Raw genomic sequence first — 23286 nt, 5'->3', positions numbered from 1 at the left:
CATTTTAAAATTATACTTTTTTGTAATTACAGCCAGCGTGGAATCGTTTTGATCTCTTTGGTTCAAAAAAGTTGATTACCTAAATTTTTTTCAATGTTAATTTTAATAAAAGGAATAAGTATTTCCTTTGAAGATTTTTTTTTACTAATGTGGAAAACATAGTTTAAAGTAAGTGAAGCAATTTGTACATAATTAACTCGTGTTGAAATATTATTTTCCCACTAACAATAATTAAATAAATAAATAAAAAATAAATAAAATATTTTATTCATCACGTAGGCAAACATAGTTGCGCTTATGGGAAGTCAAGGTACAATAAGTATATTTAATTATAACTTAAATTAAGTAGCTTATATAACTAAAGACATATTTAACATAATGTGTTATTAACATCATATTAAAATTCCTCATACAAAAATGCTCTAACCTTAAAAAAAAGTAAATACACATGCAGAATTTGCTTCTCCATAACCTTTGCGATAACATTAATCAAAAAGTCATCGACCCGAAATCCTTATACCATTCATAAGATTTTTTCAAAATGCCGCGAACAATTCTGATGATAAACTGGGCCGTAAGCTAAGTGAGTACATATGGACCGCTGAAGTAGAAACAAGTCACAACACGATATCCCACATGTGTACAGCCTAGACTTCATGTAGACCAACCTAATTACATTTATTGCTAGTAGAGCTGTGAAGGGAGGATGCGGATTCATTGCTGAGATGACGATAGCTGTAAGCAAAAAGAGTTAAAAATCCTTTATTTACCTGTACTATTAAAGCTGTCGTTCGATTAGAACGCCAGTAATTGCAAAAATATTGATATGCCCTGACTGAATAGGGTCCTCTGAACTTATATGGACCATGGCACCTGGTAAGCGGAATGGGGTCCAGATAGAGTCCTGACAAGAAATGATTACTCCTCGCCAGTCAATATAATAATGTCGGCCTGTTTGGAGCTAAATATACACAAGTCGATTCCAAAACGCGACACACGTACGTGGGCCACTATGGCTTTTGGGCGCGGTGGTCACTATCCAAATACAAATATTATAACAACACCAAAAGACAAAATATATATTGTTTAAGAAGCTCAAACGAAGGATATACGATATATAATAAAGATAATAGTATAGCATTTCATAATTAACAGTGTGACGTGCTTTTTCAATTATAGGAGGACACAGCATGCAAATTTAAATATTTGTACAGCGGCTAAAAATTGATATTTGTTTAATAATATTTAGACATATGTATATGAATTTGGGAATGTTACAGTAATTTAATACAGTACCATTTTTGAAAGGAATTAAAAACAGGCAATTTGTAGTTATGTTGCCTATACATTTTTATAACTGAATAACGTGATGGCTAAACTCTTAGCGTTACAAAACGTTACGTTCCAAAAACAGAAGCAAAATCATTTTGATTTAGAAAGGAATTGGTACTGCGCACCTCATCTGTAGGTATAATATACATGTTAGTTTATGGATTACAGTCTGACGAAGAAGGATTATAGGTGAGCATGGATGGTAGAGCTGGTAGAAGTCGACCACATAGAACCTTTTAATGGCAGATAACTGACATATGTACTTAAAAAGGTCAAAGTACCTGCACCGGCGGGAACGCATGAGAGGTTTATTGAAAGTAGAAGTAGCGAAAGAAGTTGGCCAGAATTGGACAAGTTGCCAATCCATAGTCTCTGCCGAACTCTCTGGAATAGAGGCGGGACATTATATAAGTATGTTAAATTAAAGTGTCAGAGACTAGTTGTAGAATCTATATCTAGAATGAATAGGCTGGTCATCATATCCAGTGGAGGACTATTGTCCAACAAAACCAATACGTAGGTTGTTGCATAAAGAGAAACTTTTAGAAAACGATTTTTTTTAAATTAAATTATTAATGCGATCTCTTTTTAAAACAACTCTCTCTCTCTCTCTCTCTCTCTCTTTCTCTCTTTCTGTCTTCTGTCCCATATCATGGTAAAATAAAGCAAGTAATATTTTTTTTAAATCTTGCTAATAATCGTTATGTAAGGTTTGTCTGTAAGGGCGCGATATGCCAACTTTTTAATAAAATTAAATTTTATCTTCCAATGTGAAAACAATTAATTGAAATATCTTCTAAGTATTGGAACCCGACGTGCTAATACTCAATTAACCCTCGTAAAACGTCTCCAAATGAACGAACAACCCTTAAAAATAGAAGACATAACGACAAACTCGTCAACTTTTTGCTATTAGTTTTTGTGAACTGACTTCTTCAGTTTTTATTTTATGGTTATTTGTAACGTGCGGTATTGATTTTTTAATGTGACGCGACTTTTTTATTATTGACAATATTTACTAAGAATTAGAATATCATTTTAAGTAGGTTTTTTTTTTATTGTTACTTATAAAAAAAATTGATGAAATCTTTAACATTTCGTTAGGTAAAGTCATGTAACCAATTTTAACGCAAAAATGGGCCAGTTCGACTGCTGTATTATAGCCTTATAGAAAAACCAACGTGCAATTACATTTCGTATGTTGAGAAATGTTATAAAACCCATACAATCTAATTCAAATTCCTTAGGCTTTAGCTTTTCAAATCTTCAATTTCCTAGACAGAAGCGCATGATATATAATGTTATCACTTACATGACTAATATAAACATAATGAATTAACCCTAGTTAGTAGTTGACACGACCCAACTACATTGTAGTTATCTGCGAAGGTTAAAATCCTATTAATGTGCTTTCAGTAGCAATAGTTACACGTGGAGTAACCTAGATTTGCGCAGATGACCTATTTAAGCTCTATGTCTAGTTTGTTTAAAGTCCAGGTTGGATAAAAATACAAAATTGGTTCCTCCATTTGAAAGTTAGGATGCAAATGTCAATACCAAGCTGTTATTTGATGTTAAATGACTTAGGGGCTGTTTAAGTATTACGTAACGCAAATTGGAGGGGAAGGCGGGGTCTTGTTAAACGTTACGATACGTAACAGGTGCGGGAGGGGGGTTCAACGCGTTAAGTAACATTGGAATTATTATTTAAAAAAAATAACAAAGGTATTTTAGTGATTTTCCGGTACTTTGGGAAAAACAATGTAATTTTAGAGTTACATAACTTTAAGGGGGGCGTACAGGAAAACGTTACGGCGCGTTACATGAGGGGTGGGGAGTCTAAAATCATTTTTTTAAGATTTTTTACGCGTTACGTAATACTTGAACAACCCCTTAGCAAAGTTCTAAAATTCTAAGATTCCTTTCCCTGTTTTATCCTTTTACTCATTTGTATTATGTGCTGTGACGTCTCCTAATTGAAACATTTAGCTCTTTGTTTGAAACTTTGTATTGATCAGGTATCGATGTATGTTTGCGAGTTGTTCCTTTTAATTAATAAATAGATTCATTAATTTCACAACCCTAAAACTGATTTCTTATGTTTACGCGAATGTTAGACTTTAAAAAACTATTTTGCGGATTTTATCGCGATTTTTATACTATAGTTGGGAGAAAATTATAATATAAAATTGGCGACAAAATCCGAATAATAATTTTATTTCAAATTCTAAAACTTTTTAAAAAATTTCGGAACAAAATGTAGCATAAGGCATATACTTATTTTATGTAAAATCTATAGTCTATCCCCCTTATTCATAGACGTTATTTATCTAAGGACGGAGCATTCCCGTGATAACAAGTCTGTTTCTCAGTGCAGACGGCATGGCAGCCTTTGCAGTGCGTAGACATAGGGCCGATGTGATTGGCTTATATTGAGTAACAACTTAAATCCAGTTGGCAGTCACAAAGGTGAACAAACAGCAAGCCGTCAGATAAACAAAGCTGAAAAATAGACTTGTTATCACAGCAATGCTCCGTCCTTAGATAAATAACGTCTATGGATAAGGGGGTAAGAGTGTGCCAATTCTATATATTAATCCATTTTTGCATCCATTTCCAACACACAAAGTATCGCATTTATATTTTTATATTTCGTAAGGTACGAATCAGGATTTAGGTCTTTCAAATACTTAGAAATCAAGAAAATTTAAACACATTACATTCAAAATAACTTATCAAATCGATTACAAAAGTACAAGTGTTTTTTATCATGTGCCATAACTCATGGCTACCGTTAAGGATGCCCATAACCGTGCTGCATACAGCGCGTTTTATTATGCTTGCACTTATGGATGACACGTGTGCTCTCTCGATCTACAGGGTGTATTGTTTTTGGGATTTCCATTAAAACATAAAAAGAAGTATTATTTTTCAGCCTAGAATACTTTTATTGTTTTTGAGAGAAAAATGTAATGTTTTTTTACATATCTAAATGTGTAATATGTTGAAAGTTTATAATAATGTTAACTCATTTTGGGAAATTCAAACTTGGCCCAATGGTATTTAAAATCCCACACATTGTTTTGTAACAAGGATTCTATCTTAGCATCTTCTAAGCAACATTTCATATTATACACTAAATAAAACTACAGACCAGACCTTATTTGAAATTAATAAAGTATAATATTCAAAGTTATTTTTCTTATTCTTTTTTGTACATACAATTCCCAAAGTACACAGATAATAGTACCTAATTAGGTTAATAAAAACGTGGTAAATATTTAGTTTTAATCTGTTGTTTTCCAATTACCTACAAAATCATCACCCTGTGTTTCTACTTATACTAATTTAATATCATGCATATAAAAATATCACGCTGCCTCGCTGACGGGGTGGACTGAAAAACGAGGAGTTTTTGTAAATGTTATGGACGTTTAACATTGTAATAACATTGATTGTCATGTTAGTTCTGGTGGGTCCACGGGGAGGGCAGTGAGTCATTATCATAATCATTATGAAGAATTTAGACAATTGCATTGATCGCGGTTTTTTATACTATAGTTTTCAACTGGGGCGGACAATAAAAAGTACAAAAGTTTTATTATAATTTCTAACATTCGCGTAATCATAAGAAATTAATTGCATTGATTTTTTTAGAAAATTGTAAGATGATGTCTTTGGTTATAATCCTACATTATACTAACAATAAATTGCAATTCATATGCTTCACATTATAACGATTTCAATATTATGATGATTGGTATAAATACATAAATCAGTAAAATATTTGGATATTTGCTACATAGATAAAATAAGTCACGTCCAACGGAAACGCTAATATTTCTCGGAAAGCTATAAACAAATGTTAAAGGCTTGTTCTGGAAAAGAATTTACACGCAGGTAACAAAAGCTGGTTAGAAATAAGCATGTTGTTATGTAAGAGAATTTCTTTACAAAGAAAATCATAAAATGAATACTTAATTTTCGTACAAACTGGATAGCCAAAGATCTAATTTTTAATAAAGAGCCGTATAACACTTTCTGCCGCCTAAAAAGTATACTCTTCACTAACAACCCATAGTCTAAGTCATCACTACAAATCTAGATGCTAAATATAACAGTGTCAAGTACAGTAACCGACGTTACAAAATCCACAAAAATCTTGATCACATTGAAATCTTTTAAAATTTGGTCATCATTAAGTCATCATAATTTCGGGTAACAGTGACCCATTTAGCGTTTATCGTCAGTTTCCAGATTGTGATTAATGTCCAAGTTGATACCACATTATCTAGGACAAAAGATGGACTCAAGAAATGCTTACACTTGTTGCGTCGGCCGCGGTTCCCAAACTTTGTATTGAAAATTATTTTTGTATAAGCAGTAAATCTTGAACAATTTACTTTGTTGTGAAATAGATGAAACATGGATCCCAAGTATTAACCGACTTAAAAAAGATGAGGTATTTAATTTGAAGTGTGTTTTTTTGTCAGGAAGTCGTGAATTATTTATTATATGAAAGATTTTCATAATACCATAAAGTAATAACTTTCTTTTATATGTGTATAGTTGAGTAAAAAAGTACATATAACCCATTAATAACAACTTACTAAAGAAAATACCCATGAGTACTAAGGTGCTTAATAATAATGACTTATGTGTGTTGGGAAGTTATTCCAACAAGTAGCTTGTAGTAGACTGATGAACATAGCATAGGGATTCTTTCCTCCTCTTATCCAGGTTTCTTCACAACTTATTTGTGATCTTGAAAAGTGGGTGCCTTGGTTCCACCTCTGCCTACCACTTCGGGGCAAAGGCGTGGTTAGTGTGTATTTCCTTATTAATAAAAACAAAAAAATATGAGTTTATTATTATTAAGTCTAAGCATAAACTTTGAAATACAAAACAATTTAGTTTTTCAAATGTTTTTACATTCCGAAACATAGCTACTAAAATCTTCATCATTACAAAATGATTATGTCGCAACACGAAAATAAACACGATCTTTATTTTTAATGTCATAATAAAGATATTTACATACAAAAATAAACCTTAACAACAGTAATAATGTTAATAATGGAGCACAAAGTTTGAAGAACATTGATCGTCGCGGTGGTACACCAAATTAACACACTCGTGCGCAACGCGGGCACACAACCGCGGCCCGCTTGGTGCGCACAATAATATACTTTTTTAAACTGAACCCTGTAAATTAACACGTGGATACAAAATTATTCTCAATATAATGTGGATCTTTGAGGAGAGGCAAAGATGGTAAAGGTAAAGGGAGAGTTATTTGTCAATCAACGTACATAACTTCTTAAATATAAACTACTTTATGGATTTCAATGCTGATTAACCTTTAAGGAATATTTCAGGTTACGATCTTAGTGTTTAATGTTTTACATAATTAATTTTGCCGCAATATTACTGTAACACAAAATTTCTATAAATTATTGTCAGTTTTATCTGCCTAGCTATTTAATTTTACGAGTAAAATGACTGTGATTCAATATTCGTAACAAAAACTAACTTCGTAATGCTGTATTTATGAAAGGTTTAACGTTATGAGATTTGTAATGTCAATAAAAAAACTTAGCAGCGTTCATTAATATCAATATTACGGGGTTAATAGCATCTTATTTCTAGTCCGCTGTATATTTTCTATCTTTAACTGTCGCGTCCAAAGATTGTGAACCCCAGCGATAGGTACAAAAGTCAGCCAGGCACATGTGTAACTTCAGAAATAAATATAATAATGGTACGGAGTAATTGTGCCACACGCCTCTTTCGGCATGTGACGGTACAAAAAATAATACATTATAAATAAACTTTCTTTGAAAGATAGATAATGCCCCTTTCATATTTGTTTTTGTTAACGTCAAATTATTAATGTATTGGGAGCCAAATGTGTTCTCGAATGCCGACTGATTTTTGTTGAGATTACGTTTAAATTATAAATTTAGTTATTTACCGATGAACGGGTAGTGTATTCATTGACTTACAGTCAAAGTTACTCTTTAGCGGCGTTTGCGTTTTGGCAACTAGTAGATCTACTTTACCTGCCTCTTTAAGATGAAATTAGTGCGTGTAATTCCTATCTTTCGTAGTTTAAGCCCTTAGCTAATGGCCGATGCAAATATAAATAAATAAAATTAATATTATAATACATGAAATAAAATAGATTCGTCTTATTTAGATACGGTAGAATTTTTTTGCAAGGATAGTAAAATAGGTACACCTTGAATTGTATATCGTTTAGGGGAGAACTTATCAATTGAGGGTACTTTATACCAGCTTTCTAATTTGTAAACATATTTTCAGATCACGCAAACATAACAGAGACGGGGACTGCAGTATTTTCTACTTAATTTGGGACACAACAGAATACAATTTTACTTAAAGCTTAAAAGCAATAAACAGAAGTACATGATCCACAACAGTTTCCATAAATTATAATATCACGTAACGCATGAGTTAACGGTGAAGGAAAACATCGTGAGGAAACCTGCACATCTGAGAAGTTCTCTATAGGAATTTTGAAGGTGTGTGAAGTCTACCAATCCGCACTAGGCCAGCGTGGTGGACTAAGGCCTAATCCCTCTCAGTAGTAGAGGAGGGCCGTGCTCAGCAGTGGGCAAGTATATAATACAGGGCTGATATTATTATTATAGTTAAGGACCATATCGACTACATCAGCTTTAAAACTAAAATAAACGCATCAAAATTGGTCTATTCTGTTGAGCAATATAACTACACTGCAACAGCCAGTGTAGTTTGCCGACTAGCATAAACATTGAATAAATAATATACCCGCAATGCAAAATATTTATCTCAATGTATTGAAGTCTGACCCACTTACAGTTATCGTGCATAGGCTGTGCAACACACTCAGAGAACATTACTTAAATCATTGATTAATGAGTACAGACGTTTTGTATCATGATCGACTAAACCCTGCTAGGTCACGGAGACTCGCAAAATCTGAGAGGATATTGTTAAATTGTTTTCCGATATCAGTAAAACAGGAGTCTGGTTATAAGGGACGCTACATCGTCTAATGTAGTGTTACTTCAGTTACATTAGATTCGTGGTTAGTGACTGTGAGGTCAGAAGAAAAAATAAAATTTACAATGCTTTTTATCTCCGAAGGGGTAGACAGAAATGCAACCAGGGCATTTCGCGATGTGCGTTGCGTCCCATAATGTGATAGGGGGCAAGTCTATCGCCGTATTGAGGATAAATATCGAATTTCGGGCTGATACAGAGCAGAATTATTTTGACCAACTCCAAATTCAGACTTTTAGCACTCGGATTCAAATCTGAGACCTCAACAGAGGACTAAAAGATTTACGTTCGATTCTAAAATGATGGGCAATACAGTCAGAACGTGTTGATACAATAAAATCGCTGCGTTTGGGATGTTCAATACAGCAGTGAGCTTGCCAATCTCATCATAAAACTGCGAAATACAACTGCTGTACTTCACCTTTATTTAAGTCTAACGCATAAAGGCGTAGGCTTATGTATAATGCTTATAGTTATGGGTGATCACGACCAATTATAGAAGACTACACGTAAACATTTAACTTACCATATGAGATATCTCCACAAGAGTTTCTATAGGTATGTAAAGTGTCCCAACACTAGGCCAGCGTGGTAGACTAAAGCCTAATCCCTGTTAGTAATAGAGAAGTGCTTAGCAGTAGACAGTATACAATACAGGTCTGGTAATATTATTCGACATGCCTACTATAATGGCTTCCGAGAAAAACTTTGACACGCCAGTGACTCCTGATCTGACACCGACTTACTCAACGCGTCAGGCGTCAGTAACGGCAGCTTCTAAGATCATACATGCTCAATATTATCAGGTAAAGAGTCAATACTATAACGTAGGGGAATATCGACTTAGATATTTATTTTGTGATGTAAACTATTTCTGTTGGTGATTGGATATATTTTACATCCGTTTAACGACTATTGCACACAACGTGTTAAAACCCGCTAAGTACGTCGTGTTCCTGGATATGTGAATAGCCAGGTCCAACAGGCCGGCATAATTGTGTCGACTGCCGAGGGGTAATCATCTCTTGTCAGTCGTCATTGTATTGGACCCCCCTCCACTTATCAGGTGCAGTGCAGTGCCGTGTAAATATAAAAAAGGTAAATAGAAATTGATTTGTTAAGTGGGTCCATAAATAAAATATTGTATGACTCCAAATTTGATTTATTAAATCCACAAAAATATCAATCGCCTCTACCGCGCTCTACCTTCCTGTCACCTTTGTTCTCATAATGTAGTTTTATTGCAAAATTTCATAATTTAAATATATTCACGTGATATAATTTTTTTTTTCTTATCTAATCAATATATTTTGCTAAAAAAAATCATGAGGCTGGGCGATAGTAATCACATTTTGGCTACTAAAAAGGCTGTTTTTATCTCCAAAATCGTCTATACACATTATTTTACGGATGTCAAGCTGAAAAATCATCAAAATCAGTTTAGCCTGACAACCAGAATAATATCAGAGCATATTGTAAATCAGTCATATGCATTACGTAATATGAATGCAATAAACTGCAGGTCTCCCTTCTCAGGCCACATAATCCGCAAAGAATTTCCATACTAGGATATCTATAAACGCATCAGTGACTAACTAAAAATCTTCTCACGTGCGTCAAACGAACCACATGTCATGTCATTACTCACGCACGAAAAAACGCCAACCCATACGAAATTATAAACTTTCCATTTCGAATCGAAATGACACTTTTTAAACGAAAAAGTTATGAAAAAAGTTAACCCATTCGTAGTCATGTGTTTGAAAAAATATATATTTTTTTGTAGAGTTCAGTAACCAGATCGGGATTAAAAACACAGTTATTTTAGATTTTTTGTCGGTTCAGCGGTTTTGTAGTCGCGTACGAGTCTTCTAATTGAGAGCCACATGTCAGTGAGTTGTTAGTGTGAGGTGTTGGGAATGTGTCGATAGTATATATCGATGTTATTTAATAACTATTGTGACAAAAAAATATTTTGTATCAGGTTTATGATGAAAATGTCACTATAATGTAAAAGTTTTAGATAATTCAGTCAGCCATCATCGACATCATATATTTTGATCTACGAATAACATTTTGTTAATTAATGTGATGTTACTTATTTTGTCTTACGAAAGCAAAGGATACATTTTTAAACTTAAATATAGTTTACTAGTTTTGAACATAATAAAGACTTGGTATAATATAATTAAAGTTCATAAAGAGTAGTGAAGAAAAATTTTTTTTTTTTGTATTAAATATGTGTTACAAATATATTCAAATTCGGTTAAATGTCAACTTCTAGACGACCACTCGTTTATAAAAACATCGTTATTTAAAACTAACCATAACCAACAGAGTTCCAATCTCAAACTGGTCAATAATATACCTACACAAAAACATTTCTATCGATAAAAATGACGTCCCTAATACACTTGTTTCACGTCATAAATCAAGCTAGCGCGCACGCGGGCCGCGGGACGTACCGTATCGATATTACACACACGCTTTTGTAATTCTATTGGAATTATTATTTATTTAATTAAACTCACGCTTCTTTTTGTTTTGTCGTTAACAGTAATAACCATTACACTGACCTTTTTAGACTTTTTTGTGACATGTCGTTTGATAGCACGCAGCCAAGAAACAATGACAGGAGTTTGAAAAATACGTATGCATTTTACTGGTTGGTGTAGCAGATAACCTAAGTTCTTACCTTTAAAAATATAACATTAGGAAATGCAGTCATCATTCAGAAAGTTCAGCTTCTGACTGCTTCGGTGGTGTAGTTGTATATCTGTCTTACTGAGATCTCGGGTAAATTGACATTGGTTTTCCTGTTACGTCAAACTGGACTCTTTCCAAAATTGCCATTTATCGGACCATAAGCACAGGGCTTGTTCCATAGTACTACTGCTAACTCACGAAAAGGGGTGAATGAAACAACATAATAAATAAAACATAAAAAAACTTTATTTATCACGTAGGCGAACAAAGTTGCACTTATGATATATCAAAACAAGTTTTAAGAATCGGTATTATCAATAAATTACATTTAAATCATATGTTTAAATGTATATTATGTAACTACGGAAATATTTAATTCGGGATAAAACTAATAAAAAAACTACAAGATAAATCAAAGAAGCCAGCTCAGGTTGGCAGGTACGGGAACTTATCATTGAGAAAGTACATGTTCAGTTTCATAGTCACCATCTAAAGGAGAAACATTGTTGAACTGAGGTTTCATCGGAAGATAATAATTTCATAATGCTTAGTAACTACTTTTACTTAAAGTATTTCAAAGTTTAAAATGTAAGGTATATAGGGAATACTTAGACATAGTGAAATATGTAAAAAAAATATTATCTGATTATGATGGTTTAAGCGGCGATAGCCTAGTTGGGTCTGGAAAGGACTGCCAAGACCAATGTCCGCAGGTTCAAGTCCCAAAGGCACACACCTCTGACGTTTCCAAAATCATGTGTGTATTCTTTGTGAATTATCGTTCGCTTTAACGGTAAAGGAAAACATCGTGAGGAAACCTGCACATCTGATAAGTTCTCTATAGGAATTACGAAGATGTGTGAAGTCTACCAATCCGCACTAGGCCAGCGTGGTGGACTAAGGCCTAATCCCTGTCAGTAGTAGAGGAGGCCCGTGTCCAGCAGTGGGACTGTATATAATACAGGGCTGATATTATGATATTATTATGATGTGTTTACCGGGTACTCTTTCGATTGACATCAGTCAGGAGATATTATTGTGCCGCAGAAAACTTACTCATGAAATATAGATCTAATTCTTGTATTACGGTTAGTAGCATCGAAGTAAACCCAAATTTGTACGTAGATTATTGCCTTACAAATTATGTATGCGACTCAACTTTCTACCTATAAAACTAGCTTTTGGATTTTATCGCCGTTTTCCGTATATTGTCTCCCGAGGTTAAAAGACTGCAGCATTTATTAGCATTGAATACCGCAATAAAATCGGGGAAGAGAGGGAACAGAGGGAAGAGAGATTTATTAAGATTTTTAACATTCACTTAAACCTTAATTTTAGTCTGTCTGAATAGATATTACTATGTGTCTATTCGTTCCAAACAAAATTGTGGACAGCAAACAGTGTTCCAATTCGGAGGACATTGTAGCTAGGGGAAAACTTGAGATTTAAAATCTATGTTTTATGGTGTCAAATGCAATGCAGATATACTTTCATTGGTTCTAATTCCATAGTTATTGGTATTTGTTTCTACTGCTTATTGGCAGTGCAGAGGTTAGTTATAAAGCGAATGATTTGTTACTCTCCTTATTCGTTTAAAAATAAACAAAATGTGATTTAAAACAAAACAGTTTTTCTATCACTCAAACAAATTCTAAGATTAATATCCTATGAGTCAGTTATTGCACATTTGTTGCGCATGCGCACAAACTTCCGCGCAATTAATCGAACAAAAATATAAGTTCATTTCGCGGCGACGTCCGGTGACGCGGCGTAACGGTAAATATAAAAAAACTAGCGCTCGCGACAAACACGTGTAAACCTTCAACCCAAGCTTGATTGATGTGATGGTTTAAAATAATCCATGTAATATGCTTTAAGCTATTTGTTTTCACACTCTAGCTTATGCTCGCGGCTTCGTCCGCCGAGGAAAGAAAGAGAATACGTCTATTGTGGTAACTTACACGAAACATAAATTATATATAAACAGAAATTATAACTAATTATAGTTATCACTACATAGTATAAAACAAAGTCGCTTTCTCTGTCCCTATGTCCCTTTGTATGCTTAAATCTTTAAAACTACGCAACGGATTTTGATGCGTTTTTTTTAATAGATAGAGTGATTCAAGAGGAAGGTTTATATGTATAATAACATCCATTAAATAGTGGAGAAATACTGTTATTTTGTTATGTTATACCCGTGCGAAGCCAGAGCGGGCCGCTATATTTTTATATACAACGTTCACAGTTTTTCTGTAGTGTATTTAGTATCAGCATTGCACCCGTGCGAAGCCGGGGCAGGTCGCTAGTTTAAAATAAAATAAAAAACAATAAGACTCTAAAAGACTAAAAGGTACAATAGGCTGTGTGTATATTATATATTGAACAGTTGTGCGAGTCCGCAAGGGTCCCATCCCAGCTTAAAATGCTGCAACAAGGCAAGACTGTCAAATAAATTTCTTTAACTTTTTTTTCCAGGAAAAAATATTACTATCGTGTCAGTTAGTTTAATTTAAGGCATTATCAGCTGTACATAATCAATTATTTGGGATATAAATTTAGATATAGACTATCTGGTGACAATACCTTTTTTATTGTGTTTGTGTTTTGTGGAAATGTTTTTATTGACATGTCACTGATATTGAGGTTTTTTATTCTACGGGAAAAGAAAGAAATAAAACCTTATTGTAATTGTAATGATTTCGTTTAATACAACACTAATTAAGTATAATTTACAATGATCAATAAATGTATAATAGTGCCACTCGTCGGGCGCCATGAACAATCGCCATTACATTCCACAGACAAAATGAGAAAGCGAGCGACGTTCCGTTTTACATAACTAAATATCAGTAGCGTAAAACGGAACGCAACATTCAACACTACACGTTCCCAGTTCGTCTCTACTTAGCTACACAACGCACCTAAACCACTAAAAGTCATAAAAAATCATTTACTTTTATATAATAGTAACAATTTTTAATCAATTCCAAAAATCTATTTCGTGCATAATCTAAATTGAAAAAGAAAATCAAAATATACATAAATTTGTTAATTGTACTTGGCTCTACAGTTCGCTGGTATACATTTTTCTGGTATCAAAAAAAGCATTTTTAAATACATTTTATAGAGTTGCGGCCAGTTTGCATTACAAAATGGCGGGAAAATGACATAATTTAAAAATGGCGCCTAAAGTTCTACCGATGCTCGACATTAGCTTTTGTATTGTAAAATCGATTATCATACATTTTACATAAGTTTAATTACATTTAGGTATACATACATACTTGTGATATGGTTTCTTCACCCTTTATCCAAGGCGTTCATCATACTTTAACTCAACCCGAAGTAAATGCTTTAAGAAATGCCTGAAAAAGTATTTTAACAAAAACTGATAAAGTGGAATTCCAAATGGATTATACAGTGAACATTTTACTACTAATTATTTATTTTCATCTAATTTTCTCTACAACATGAAAGTGTTATATGTAATAGTTATACAATTCTAAACTTTACCATTTTTTTTTTCAAAAGAACCTTTACATTCTTGATAATTGTTAAATATTTACATTTGATTCCGAATCACACATCGCCGTTACGTTCTAGTTAAAACAAACAAATCCAGTACCAACAGAAAATAATCCAAACATTCGTATTTCTTTACCTGTCTTATCTTGTAAACAAACATTTTAGTTAAACAATTACATACTATAGCAAGAAGTGAAAACCTGCATAAAATTGCTTTATTGACATACTAATTGTAGATATATGTAATTTTATATTTTGATAAAAAAATATGATAATAAAAATGTAATCTTTAAGACAGGTAAAATCCAAATTATTTCTTTCCATACCTTAATGATTTCTACAAACCCAATGCGCAATAGAAAATCAGTATACTTAAGTTGTGATTGGTTTTGATGACTACTCCACAGATTGTAAGGCTTAGATATCTCTTGATCGTCATTAATGGGTAAACCAAAGAGAATGAAAATATAATGAATATTGAACTTGAATTATAAAAGGTTAAAGCTACTTCTTTTATTTAAAAAATAACTATAAAACATCATTAAATAAATGTATTATATCAAATCATACTGTAAAATATAAAATATCACGCGGAATGACGATTAAAAATAATCATGGCTTATTTGTAACAGCGGAAAGATTGATATCGAAGCCCTAAATCTTTAGGATCTTATCCTACAATGCTTTAAAGACCTTTCTAGAATATGATAGCCTCAAATAGTCTTTATATCTAATAGTTTTCTAACCAAGTCTATTTGGAATATATAGAAAATATTACCGCAAAAAAAAACAGAAATTACAATACACTATAATTTCGTACTAAAAATAAATTGCGGTCACAAATAAGTAGAAAGGCACTTAAAAAACCGACATACGAGCAATGAATCATCACTATATTAAACTCATTATATCATAATTTTCAATACATTATAAACTTGGCAGAAAAAACGTCATTTAACGACAATGTGACATCCGGTACTTACACTAACAAAAACAAATCAATTCCTCAATTAAAACAAATTGTGCCACAACAAAGCGACTCTAATTGTATTCAGATCGTAAATCACAAAAGCGAAAAACCACCAAGATCTGTCGCACACTATGCTTTAAGTAGTTCAAATTGTCGATTCACACATACGTGAATTATTTTTGTTTTTTATATCACAACAGAACACTCTTGTGGATAAGTGTGTGGTTGGTTGCGCTTCTCTGCCGTGCTAAGCGCAAAAGCGGTATTCCAGGGAAACCTTATTTCGAGATAATCCAAGTTTTGTAAATATAGTTTTGTGTGTAAAACTGAGATAGAGAAACTCTTTTAAGGTTTTTTTTTAACAAGTTCTAAACAAGATACCATTGGATGGGTATTTTTTAAGCTATCTGACGACATAAAAATCAAGATTTTGATTATTTTGAGATACCACTTTTGAGCTTAGCACGGCAGTTCTGTGTACCCCTTTGAGGATATGCGTGATGTGCTTTGAATTATTTTTTTATTGATTTGGTATTTATTGTTTATTTAAAAGTTTAAGTAGTGTTTATGTTTTTCTTACATTGAAAAGTATAGAAATGTTTTCTCTGTAACACTGGTTAAGTAGATATAATTCGCTCTTATGTAATGTTTCTGATTCAATTTTTATTATAATGGTATATGTTTATTATTTAATGTATTGTATGTTTCGCTACTGAGTTAAATAATATATGTTTTAAGGTAAATTAATATTTAATGTATTATATGTTTAGCTATTGAATAAAATATGGTTAAGTCGAAAAATAACTCACGGATGCATGAACCGCGCGAAACAAAACGCTTTGCGTGATTATCAGACAAATAAACTTTAAACGTACTACAGACGAATACAACTACTTATTGTTCTTATTTATATTACAAATGATTAAATATATATTTTTAATATTGATATGGACCTTTTAAGGTATATTCATCGTTGATTTATTACGATTATTAACTGAATTCGTTTCGCCTAAAATTTCCTAACACTTACTCTAATAAGTATATCTAACATTAAAACCTCAGCTACCAATATTAAAACTTATATAAAAAAAAGAATTATAAACTACAAAATAAACATTATAATACTTCAATGCCCCGTTAAAACCGGGTACAAATAAAAAATAAACAAGACAAAAATATTTTTGGTTACACATAAACAATTCCTCGTAGAGATCGTCCGATGATCTTTCGTCGATAATATGGTTCCAACGTGAACACTTTACCTCTAGAACACCATTCTAATAACTTTAAATAGATCTACACCCGTAAATATAAGCTTGACCCGCGGCTCCGTCCGTGAGGTCCAGTTTACATAATAGTTGACTACAATCAGTGCAGTCGATTGTAAATCATGTCAATGCCTACTGATTAAGAAGCTTACTGAAAATAAGTACCGGATTATTGATTCAGGGTCTTAGTGGGTCTTATTTGTCAGATCTCTGCTCGTTGAGGGAAAGGTTCTCTGCCTCGTCTTTGATGTGGGACATGGAGGGGCGGTACCGGTCGTCCCGAGGATACTCGTCGTACGGGCTCGTCTCGCCGGAGCGGCTGCCGGACTCCTTGGCAGCGCCGGAGTAGTCGCCTGAGGATATCAGATTATTATTAGTTATGATGTAGACACAACTCGCTACTCTAGACGAATTCATTGAATTGATGTGTGTTTTCTTAGTGAATTATCGCTTGCTTTAACGGTGAAGGAAAACATCGTGAGGAAACCTGCATATGTGAGAAGTTCTGTATGGGAATTTTCGAGGGTGTGTGAAGTCTACCAATCCGCACTAGGCCAGCGTGGTGGACTAAGGCGTAATCCCTCTTAGTAGAAGAGACCCGTGCCTAGCAGTGGGACAGTATATAATACAGGGCTGCAGGCAGTATATAATATAGCATCTCCTGCGTGGCTGATCTGCGTTGAGTTTGGCCGCCATGGCCGAAATTCGATTAGAAGGGGTTCATTGTACTGTACCTTTGTTGGAATAGTCGGAGGCGTGCATCTCGTTCTTGAGCGCGTATATGTTGGGCTTGATGTCCTGCGCGTCGCTGGCGCTGAGGTCCTCCGCCTTGGCCTCGTGCGAGGAGGAGCTGCTGCCGTACCCGTTCATCATCGGAGGCCGGCTGCAATCGTATCACAAACTCTATACTCAGTTACAACATAGACACATCCAAAAGAGTATATAAATTCAGCTTTACTGCCTTTGAAATATATTGTTTTTTTTTTTAAGAAAGAAGCATTTATTAGCCACAGATTGGGTGGTAAATATAATGTACAATAAATTAAACTTTTTTTGATGTTGGAAAAATAAAAAAGCAAACAAAAGGAAAATACAATTTTATAGTTAGGTGAGTATCTAGACACATTAGTACTCAGATATAAATTATATTTATTTGTGGTATAAATACTTGTTTTTTATTAGATGACAAATATGTCACATTATCAGTCCTTATAATCGTGTATTATTTACTTCAAATTCTTGTACTACTAAATAATTTACACACATCCCAGAAGGGGTAGACAGAGGCAACGAGTGTACTCATTTTCTGCCATGTATTCCGTGCCATGATATGATAGAGAGCGAGTCTATCGTCATTTCGGGTACAGATTCCAGATTCCGAGTTTATATTGGGTAGAAAAACTCATTATCACTGCCCGACCCGAGAATCGAGCCCTTTTATGTTAAAATTATTTCTGTCTTCGCAATAACGTACAGAGGAAATAGTATTACAAAATACTTCACTCTTCTTTACTGGTGGTAGGTCTCTCATATGTGAGAGTCCGCCTGGGTTGGTACCACCGCAATGTCTATTCCTGCCGCCAAGCAGCAGTGTGTAGTCACTGTTGTGTACCGGTTTGAAGGACAATGTAACTACTGGTCATAATAAGACTTAACATCTCATGTCTCAGGATGGCGAGCGCAGTGGAATACCAAACACTTCGTAATTCAAGGTGTTAGTGTTTCTACTGTTTATGGGCGGTCGTATCCTTTACCATCGGGCTAACGGCAAGCTTTTTCAGTCAAAGAAATAAAAAAAAATGTCTGATCTCTTTTGACTTTAATAACATTTGAATGGTAAACTTATCTCTAATGATTTATTTAATAACATTTAAACAAGAAACGCACCTGTACTCCTCGTGGGAGGATGGATACTCTTCCGACTGCATCATGTGGTCCTCGCCAGACATGTACGACAAGTTGCAGTCCTCCATCATGCCCTGGTGAAGAGAATACGCGAAATGAATTACTAGTTTCTACATAAACACAATAAGAGTATTAGAAAAATAAATGCATAATACAGTGGCTATAAAATAGTTCAATATTCGCTAATATAAGTTTATATAGTATTAAGTCGACTGGTAACACATTAAGAATCAGTATTTAGTTATATTGCAATGATAAAATCATATAAATATTGATCAAGTATAAAATAAATTTGTTTATTCTTGTTGAAGATTTGCAGATTAATAAAGAAAATTTTATTTATTTATTTACAAATTACACATTAAACCTTCTTAATTGTGATCCCTACACTAAGCTATACTTGTGTTAAAGGCGATTACAATCACCAGTTTAATAATAACACTTACATAAAAAGGGCAAAACCACTGAAAACTTAATAGAAATGTATATTTGAAAATAAACTTATTATGTAATTGCTGATAAATAGCCTCAATATTTGGAAAATATACAGTCTTACTAAACTTGTTTTAGTGTTAAGAGGTGGTTAAGAATGGCTTAAATAGCTGTCAAAAACATCACCGGTTCCTAGTTTAAATCTTAAGAGGCAAGATGGCGGGTTTTGACTTACAGCTGATCGAGTAAATTTGTGTTTTAACTAAGCGTAGCTTTGCGAAATTTTTATAAGTAAGATTGATAATGTACATACATGTAATGATAAAACATACCTGAAGGTTTCTTTTCAAAGCCTCGCTATATCCATGAGGGCTGGTCATGATCGGCGGACTCTGAGCACCCATAAACCTGTCAACACAAACTATTATCAGATGGAGAAATTCTACAAATAAAATCAACACAAAAACTATTATGAAATTCAATAAATTCTGAATGATTTGTAACAAAAAAAAATAAATAAAAATCATACCCCGGCCGTACAGACCTCTTCGCTAAGGTGCGAACACCACGTGACATGTGTATGTGTTATATTGTAAAGTGTACAATTTTGAATGAACAGTCCAATTACGTCTGTATTGGTTTGTGTAAGTGTAGTGAGGAAAGGTAAAGAATAAAAAAAGATCGAAAGAGCAAGCGATATGAATAAATAATCATGCGAATAAACGGCACGTGCAAAGCTTAGCCCACTTACCTGACTCAAGGAGCATGCAAAGCGAGAAGGGAATCGAAGATTATACATTTAATCTTACTTGAAAATCCAACGACGATCCTTCCTTACAATAATTGCATTAATTCACTATACATGCACAGTGTACTGACGATATTCATATAACATTTTCATTGTCCGTCAGATGTAAACGTTTAAAATTACATTAGCAACATATGATTAAAGCTAACCATTAACAAGTTATCTTTATGTGATGTTAAAAACTATTGCAACACAATTTGTTATAGCTTCGGCACTCTAGGAGTCTAGCGTGTGTGCTTGAATTTATTTAATAAGACCGACTTTAAAAATACAACTACATATGGCAATTGTTTATAACAAGGTCCCTTTTTCGTCGATAGAGGCGAATTCGTCTTTTTGCAATTACGGGCTTTCTATTCAAAGGACAGTTTCGATAGCTGTATAGGTAAGAGAATTAAAAATTTCTTATTTACCGATACGAATATCAAACTTGTCCTTCGATTAGAACGCCTGTAATTGCAAAAAGACGGATATGCCTCCGTAGACGGATTAGGACCCGTTATATTATGCTAAAATATTAAAAACTCGGTTCGCGCGCTGCAGTTGGCATGAAGGCGAATCCAAGCGCACACTGATTGTTTATAAACTATTGTTATAGAAACGGTCACATTTCTCTAGTTACAATCTAACATGACATGTTGAATTAATCTAGTTTTACACAGTGATACACTTTAATGGTCAGAAACACCGAACTAATGTGATGCCGAAAACCATCACTCGCGGTGATTATTTTCAGCAATATCATTTTTCACATACAAATGCTATTTGGACGCGATCGTCCAACGACGCACAATAGATATATTTCACCGTAAAAAGTAACTTGTATGACCTTGGGTATTTATAATACTACGGTTGACAGTGGCGGTCTTAGCCGGCGCGAGACTCCGGCAAAGAGCAAAAAAGGTCCCGGATTTCAATTTCAAGATGCTTTAATTGGTTCGGAGGGTGGGGACCTAATAAAAGGTCCTGCTATCCCAAACCGCGAGGCGAGAGGTTGTCCGGTTCGCCGCCTCCTAAGGCCACCGCTGACGATTGAATATAAATGAATGCCTCGTAACAAGGTTCGTTCGTTGGACGGTCGCATGTCGGATGGCGCGGCGCCCTTACTGTGGCACGGTGTTGGGCGCAGGCGCGGGCTCATACTTGCGCGGGCGGCCGCGGCTGAGATGGCGGCGCTTCACGAACTCCGCGTCGTCCACCATCCAGAACGAGCCGAAGTCGTCCTCGTAGCGCACGAAACATTTGTGCAGCGAGAGGTTCGTCCGGATAGCGTTCTATAATTGACGTACATTTAGCAACAGTTCACCATCGAGCGTTACGATTTACTTATTGTATGTGCTCCCGTCGTCTAGAAACGACGGAAGCACGTCAAGATCGTCGTTGATAGACCACATCATGCAGGACAGAAACCCCGGGAGAGGAAGAGAGAGGAGCCAGGTTAATAGGCAAGCGAGAAAACGTTATTCACCGCGCCGAAACCCACGTACACACACATATACCTAAATACAATACATAAAAATACAAAACTTCATTGGTGACGTCATAACTAATGATCAATATAGTTGTGACGTCACTCACAAAATTCAAAACCCACTACACAAATACAAAATTCAAGTCTGAAACAAGAAACGTTTATTTACACAATAAGAGTTAGATACATCGCTAGGTTAGATAGAAAATATTCAAGAGAAGATTTAAAATGTACCGAAATCTGTTCAGTGTGTGCATGGGATGTGTTTTATGTATATCAATTAAGATATTGTATGTTTTCAAGCGTAAGTGTAAGGAGAGTATTTTCCTGATTGTATTTCAGTAAAAAATATCTCGTGGTTAAAGTTTATATCAAAAGGCAGTCACGTAGAGCTTCGTTCCTACTTCACTACCGTGTCCATAAAAGTATAACTAGGTACTTTAATATAGTGTAAAAATATCTTTGTTCTTTTTGAAGAGATAGGTAGCCATTACCAAATTCTGTTTTGTATTATCCTAAATTCATCTTAAATTGTTGGCCAAAACCACAAAACATATTTTGTTGTAAATTTTGTAATAAGACAATGTGCAGAATGATGTTTAGTGTCAAAAATGTATGCATTTAGTAGTTATTTGTCAAAAGTACATGTGTTTCCTGTAGTTTACAAACAAAAGCAGAAGTATGTAAAGTATCAAAATTAGTATTAAAAGCGCATGTAAGTGTTTTTGCCAGTTTGTAAAATGTAAACGTGTTTATTGTAAGACGAAGATAGTTAAGTGTCAAAGTATAAGATAAATTGTAAGTTGTGTTGTCTATATAGAGCGAAGTCGTATTGTAGGTGTAATATGTGCAATGTGTTACGATTGAATTTCTTTGATTTTGTGGTAAGTGTAAAAATGACACTGTACTGTGTAAAGTATAGTAGGCGTTTGTAATAGTATGTTTTGATATTGCTCAGTAAGTTGTGACGTTATTTAGTAAGTTGTGGCGTATGTTTTGACATTGTTCAGTAAGTTGTGGCGTAAGTTTTGACATTGTTTAGTAAGTTGTGGCGTAAGTTTTGAACGTGTTAAGTAAGATGTGACGTAAGGTTTGACGTGGTTCAGTAAGATGTGGCGTAAGTTTAACATTGTTTAGTAAGTAGTGTAGTACATTATTTACTACATGGCGTAGAGTAAATTAAAAAGTCAGTAATGGTGGATTTTGTAAATATGGTCAACGTCCAAGTGTAAATTGTAGAGATTTATATGAAGGTGCAGAAAATGTTTAAAATTGTGAACTTGTATATTCTATAGTGTATAAAGTGCAGTGTAGAAATAATTATCAAGTAGATTTTGTACTTAGGACTGCATAACATTATATAGCTTATCCATTTGTATGTCAATCATGGATGTTTGATGTCAATGTTTTAATTATGAAACGGCTATCACCGCCTTTTGACATTGTGTAACACACTGGAAAATAGGTTACTTTATGTGGAAATGTCGTCAAACCTTACAGTTTTGCGAAAGGGTCTGATATGCACAGTTGTAAATGTATTAATCTCAGTAAATACTTAGAATTCGTATGTTGTATGGCATTGGTAGAGTAATTTTAAGAAGTTTGAAAAGTATTAGTGTTTAGTAAATTTCTAGAATGCTCAACTGCTATATTCATTTTATTTGTGTCGGTATAACTGAGTACTGTTGTATGAAAAATGGGTTGGAAAGAAAAGTTAAAGTAAATACGTGTGAATAGTACTTTTGAGTTTAAAATACCCAAGTATTATTTTAATTATGTAAAATGTTGTTTTGTATAA

The 23286-nt window shown here is 34.0% G+C and overlaps 1 protein-coding gene across 4 annotated transcripts in view; it reads right to left on the bottom strand.

Moving 5' to 3' along the window:
* Positions 1–13794: 13794 nt before the first annotated feature.
* The window catches only part of LOC115441217 (forkhead box protein P1), a 118534-nt gene continuing 109042 nt past the window's right edge, over positions 13795–23286 (bottom strand). For 3 of the 4 annotated variants that reach the window (XM_037438634.1, XM_037438639.1, XM_030165907.2), the window contains exons 14-17: positions 19542–19617; positions 18760–18851; positions 17607–17755; positions 16987–17225 (exon numbers count right to left, since the gene is read on the bottom strand). In XM_037438634.1, coding sequence (XP_037294531.1) covers positions 17068–17225; positions 17607–17755; positions 18760–18851; positions 19542–19617 — 475 coding nt within the window. In that variant the 3' untranslated portion in view covers positions 16987–17067. Of the gene's footprint in view, positions 17226–17606; positions 17756–18759; positions 18852–19541; positions 19618–23286 lie in introns of all 4 variants that reach the window. The other variant, XM_030165906.2, reaches the window with a different exon arrangement.

Source organism: Manduca sexta, chromosome 3 (assembly GCF_014839805.1).
Source record: "Manduca sexta isolate Smith_Timp_Sample1 chromosome 3, JHU_Msex_v1.0, whole genome shotgun sequence".
NCBI lineage: Eukaryota > Metazoa > Arthropoda > Insecta > Lepidoptera > Sphingidae > Manduca > Manduca sexta.
The sequence above is the reverse complement of the archived record's forward strand: the minus strand, read 5'-3'. Positions and strand labels throughout refer to the sequence as shown.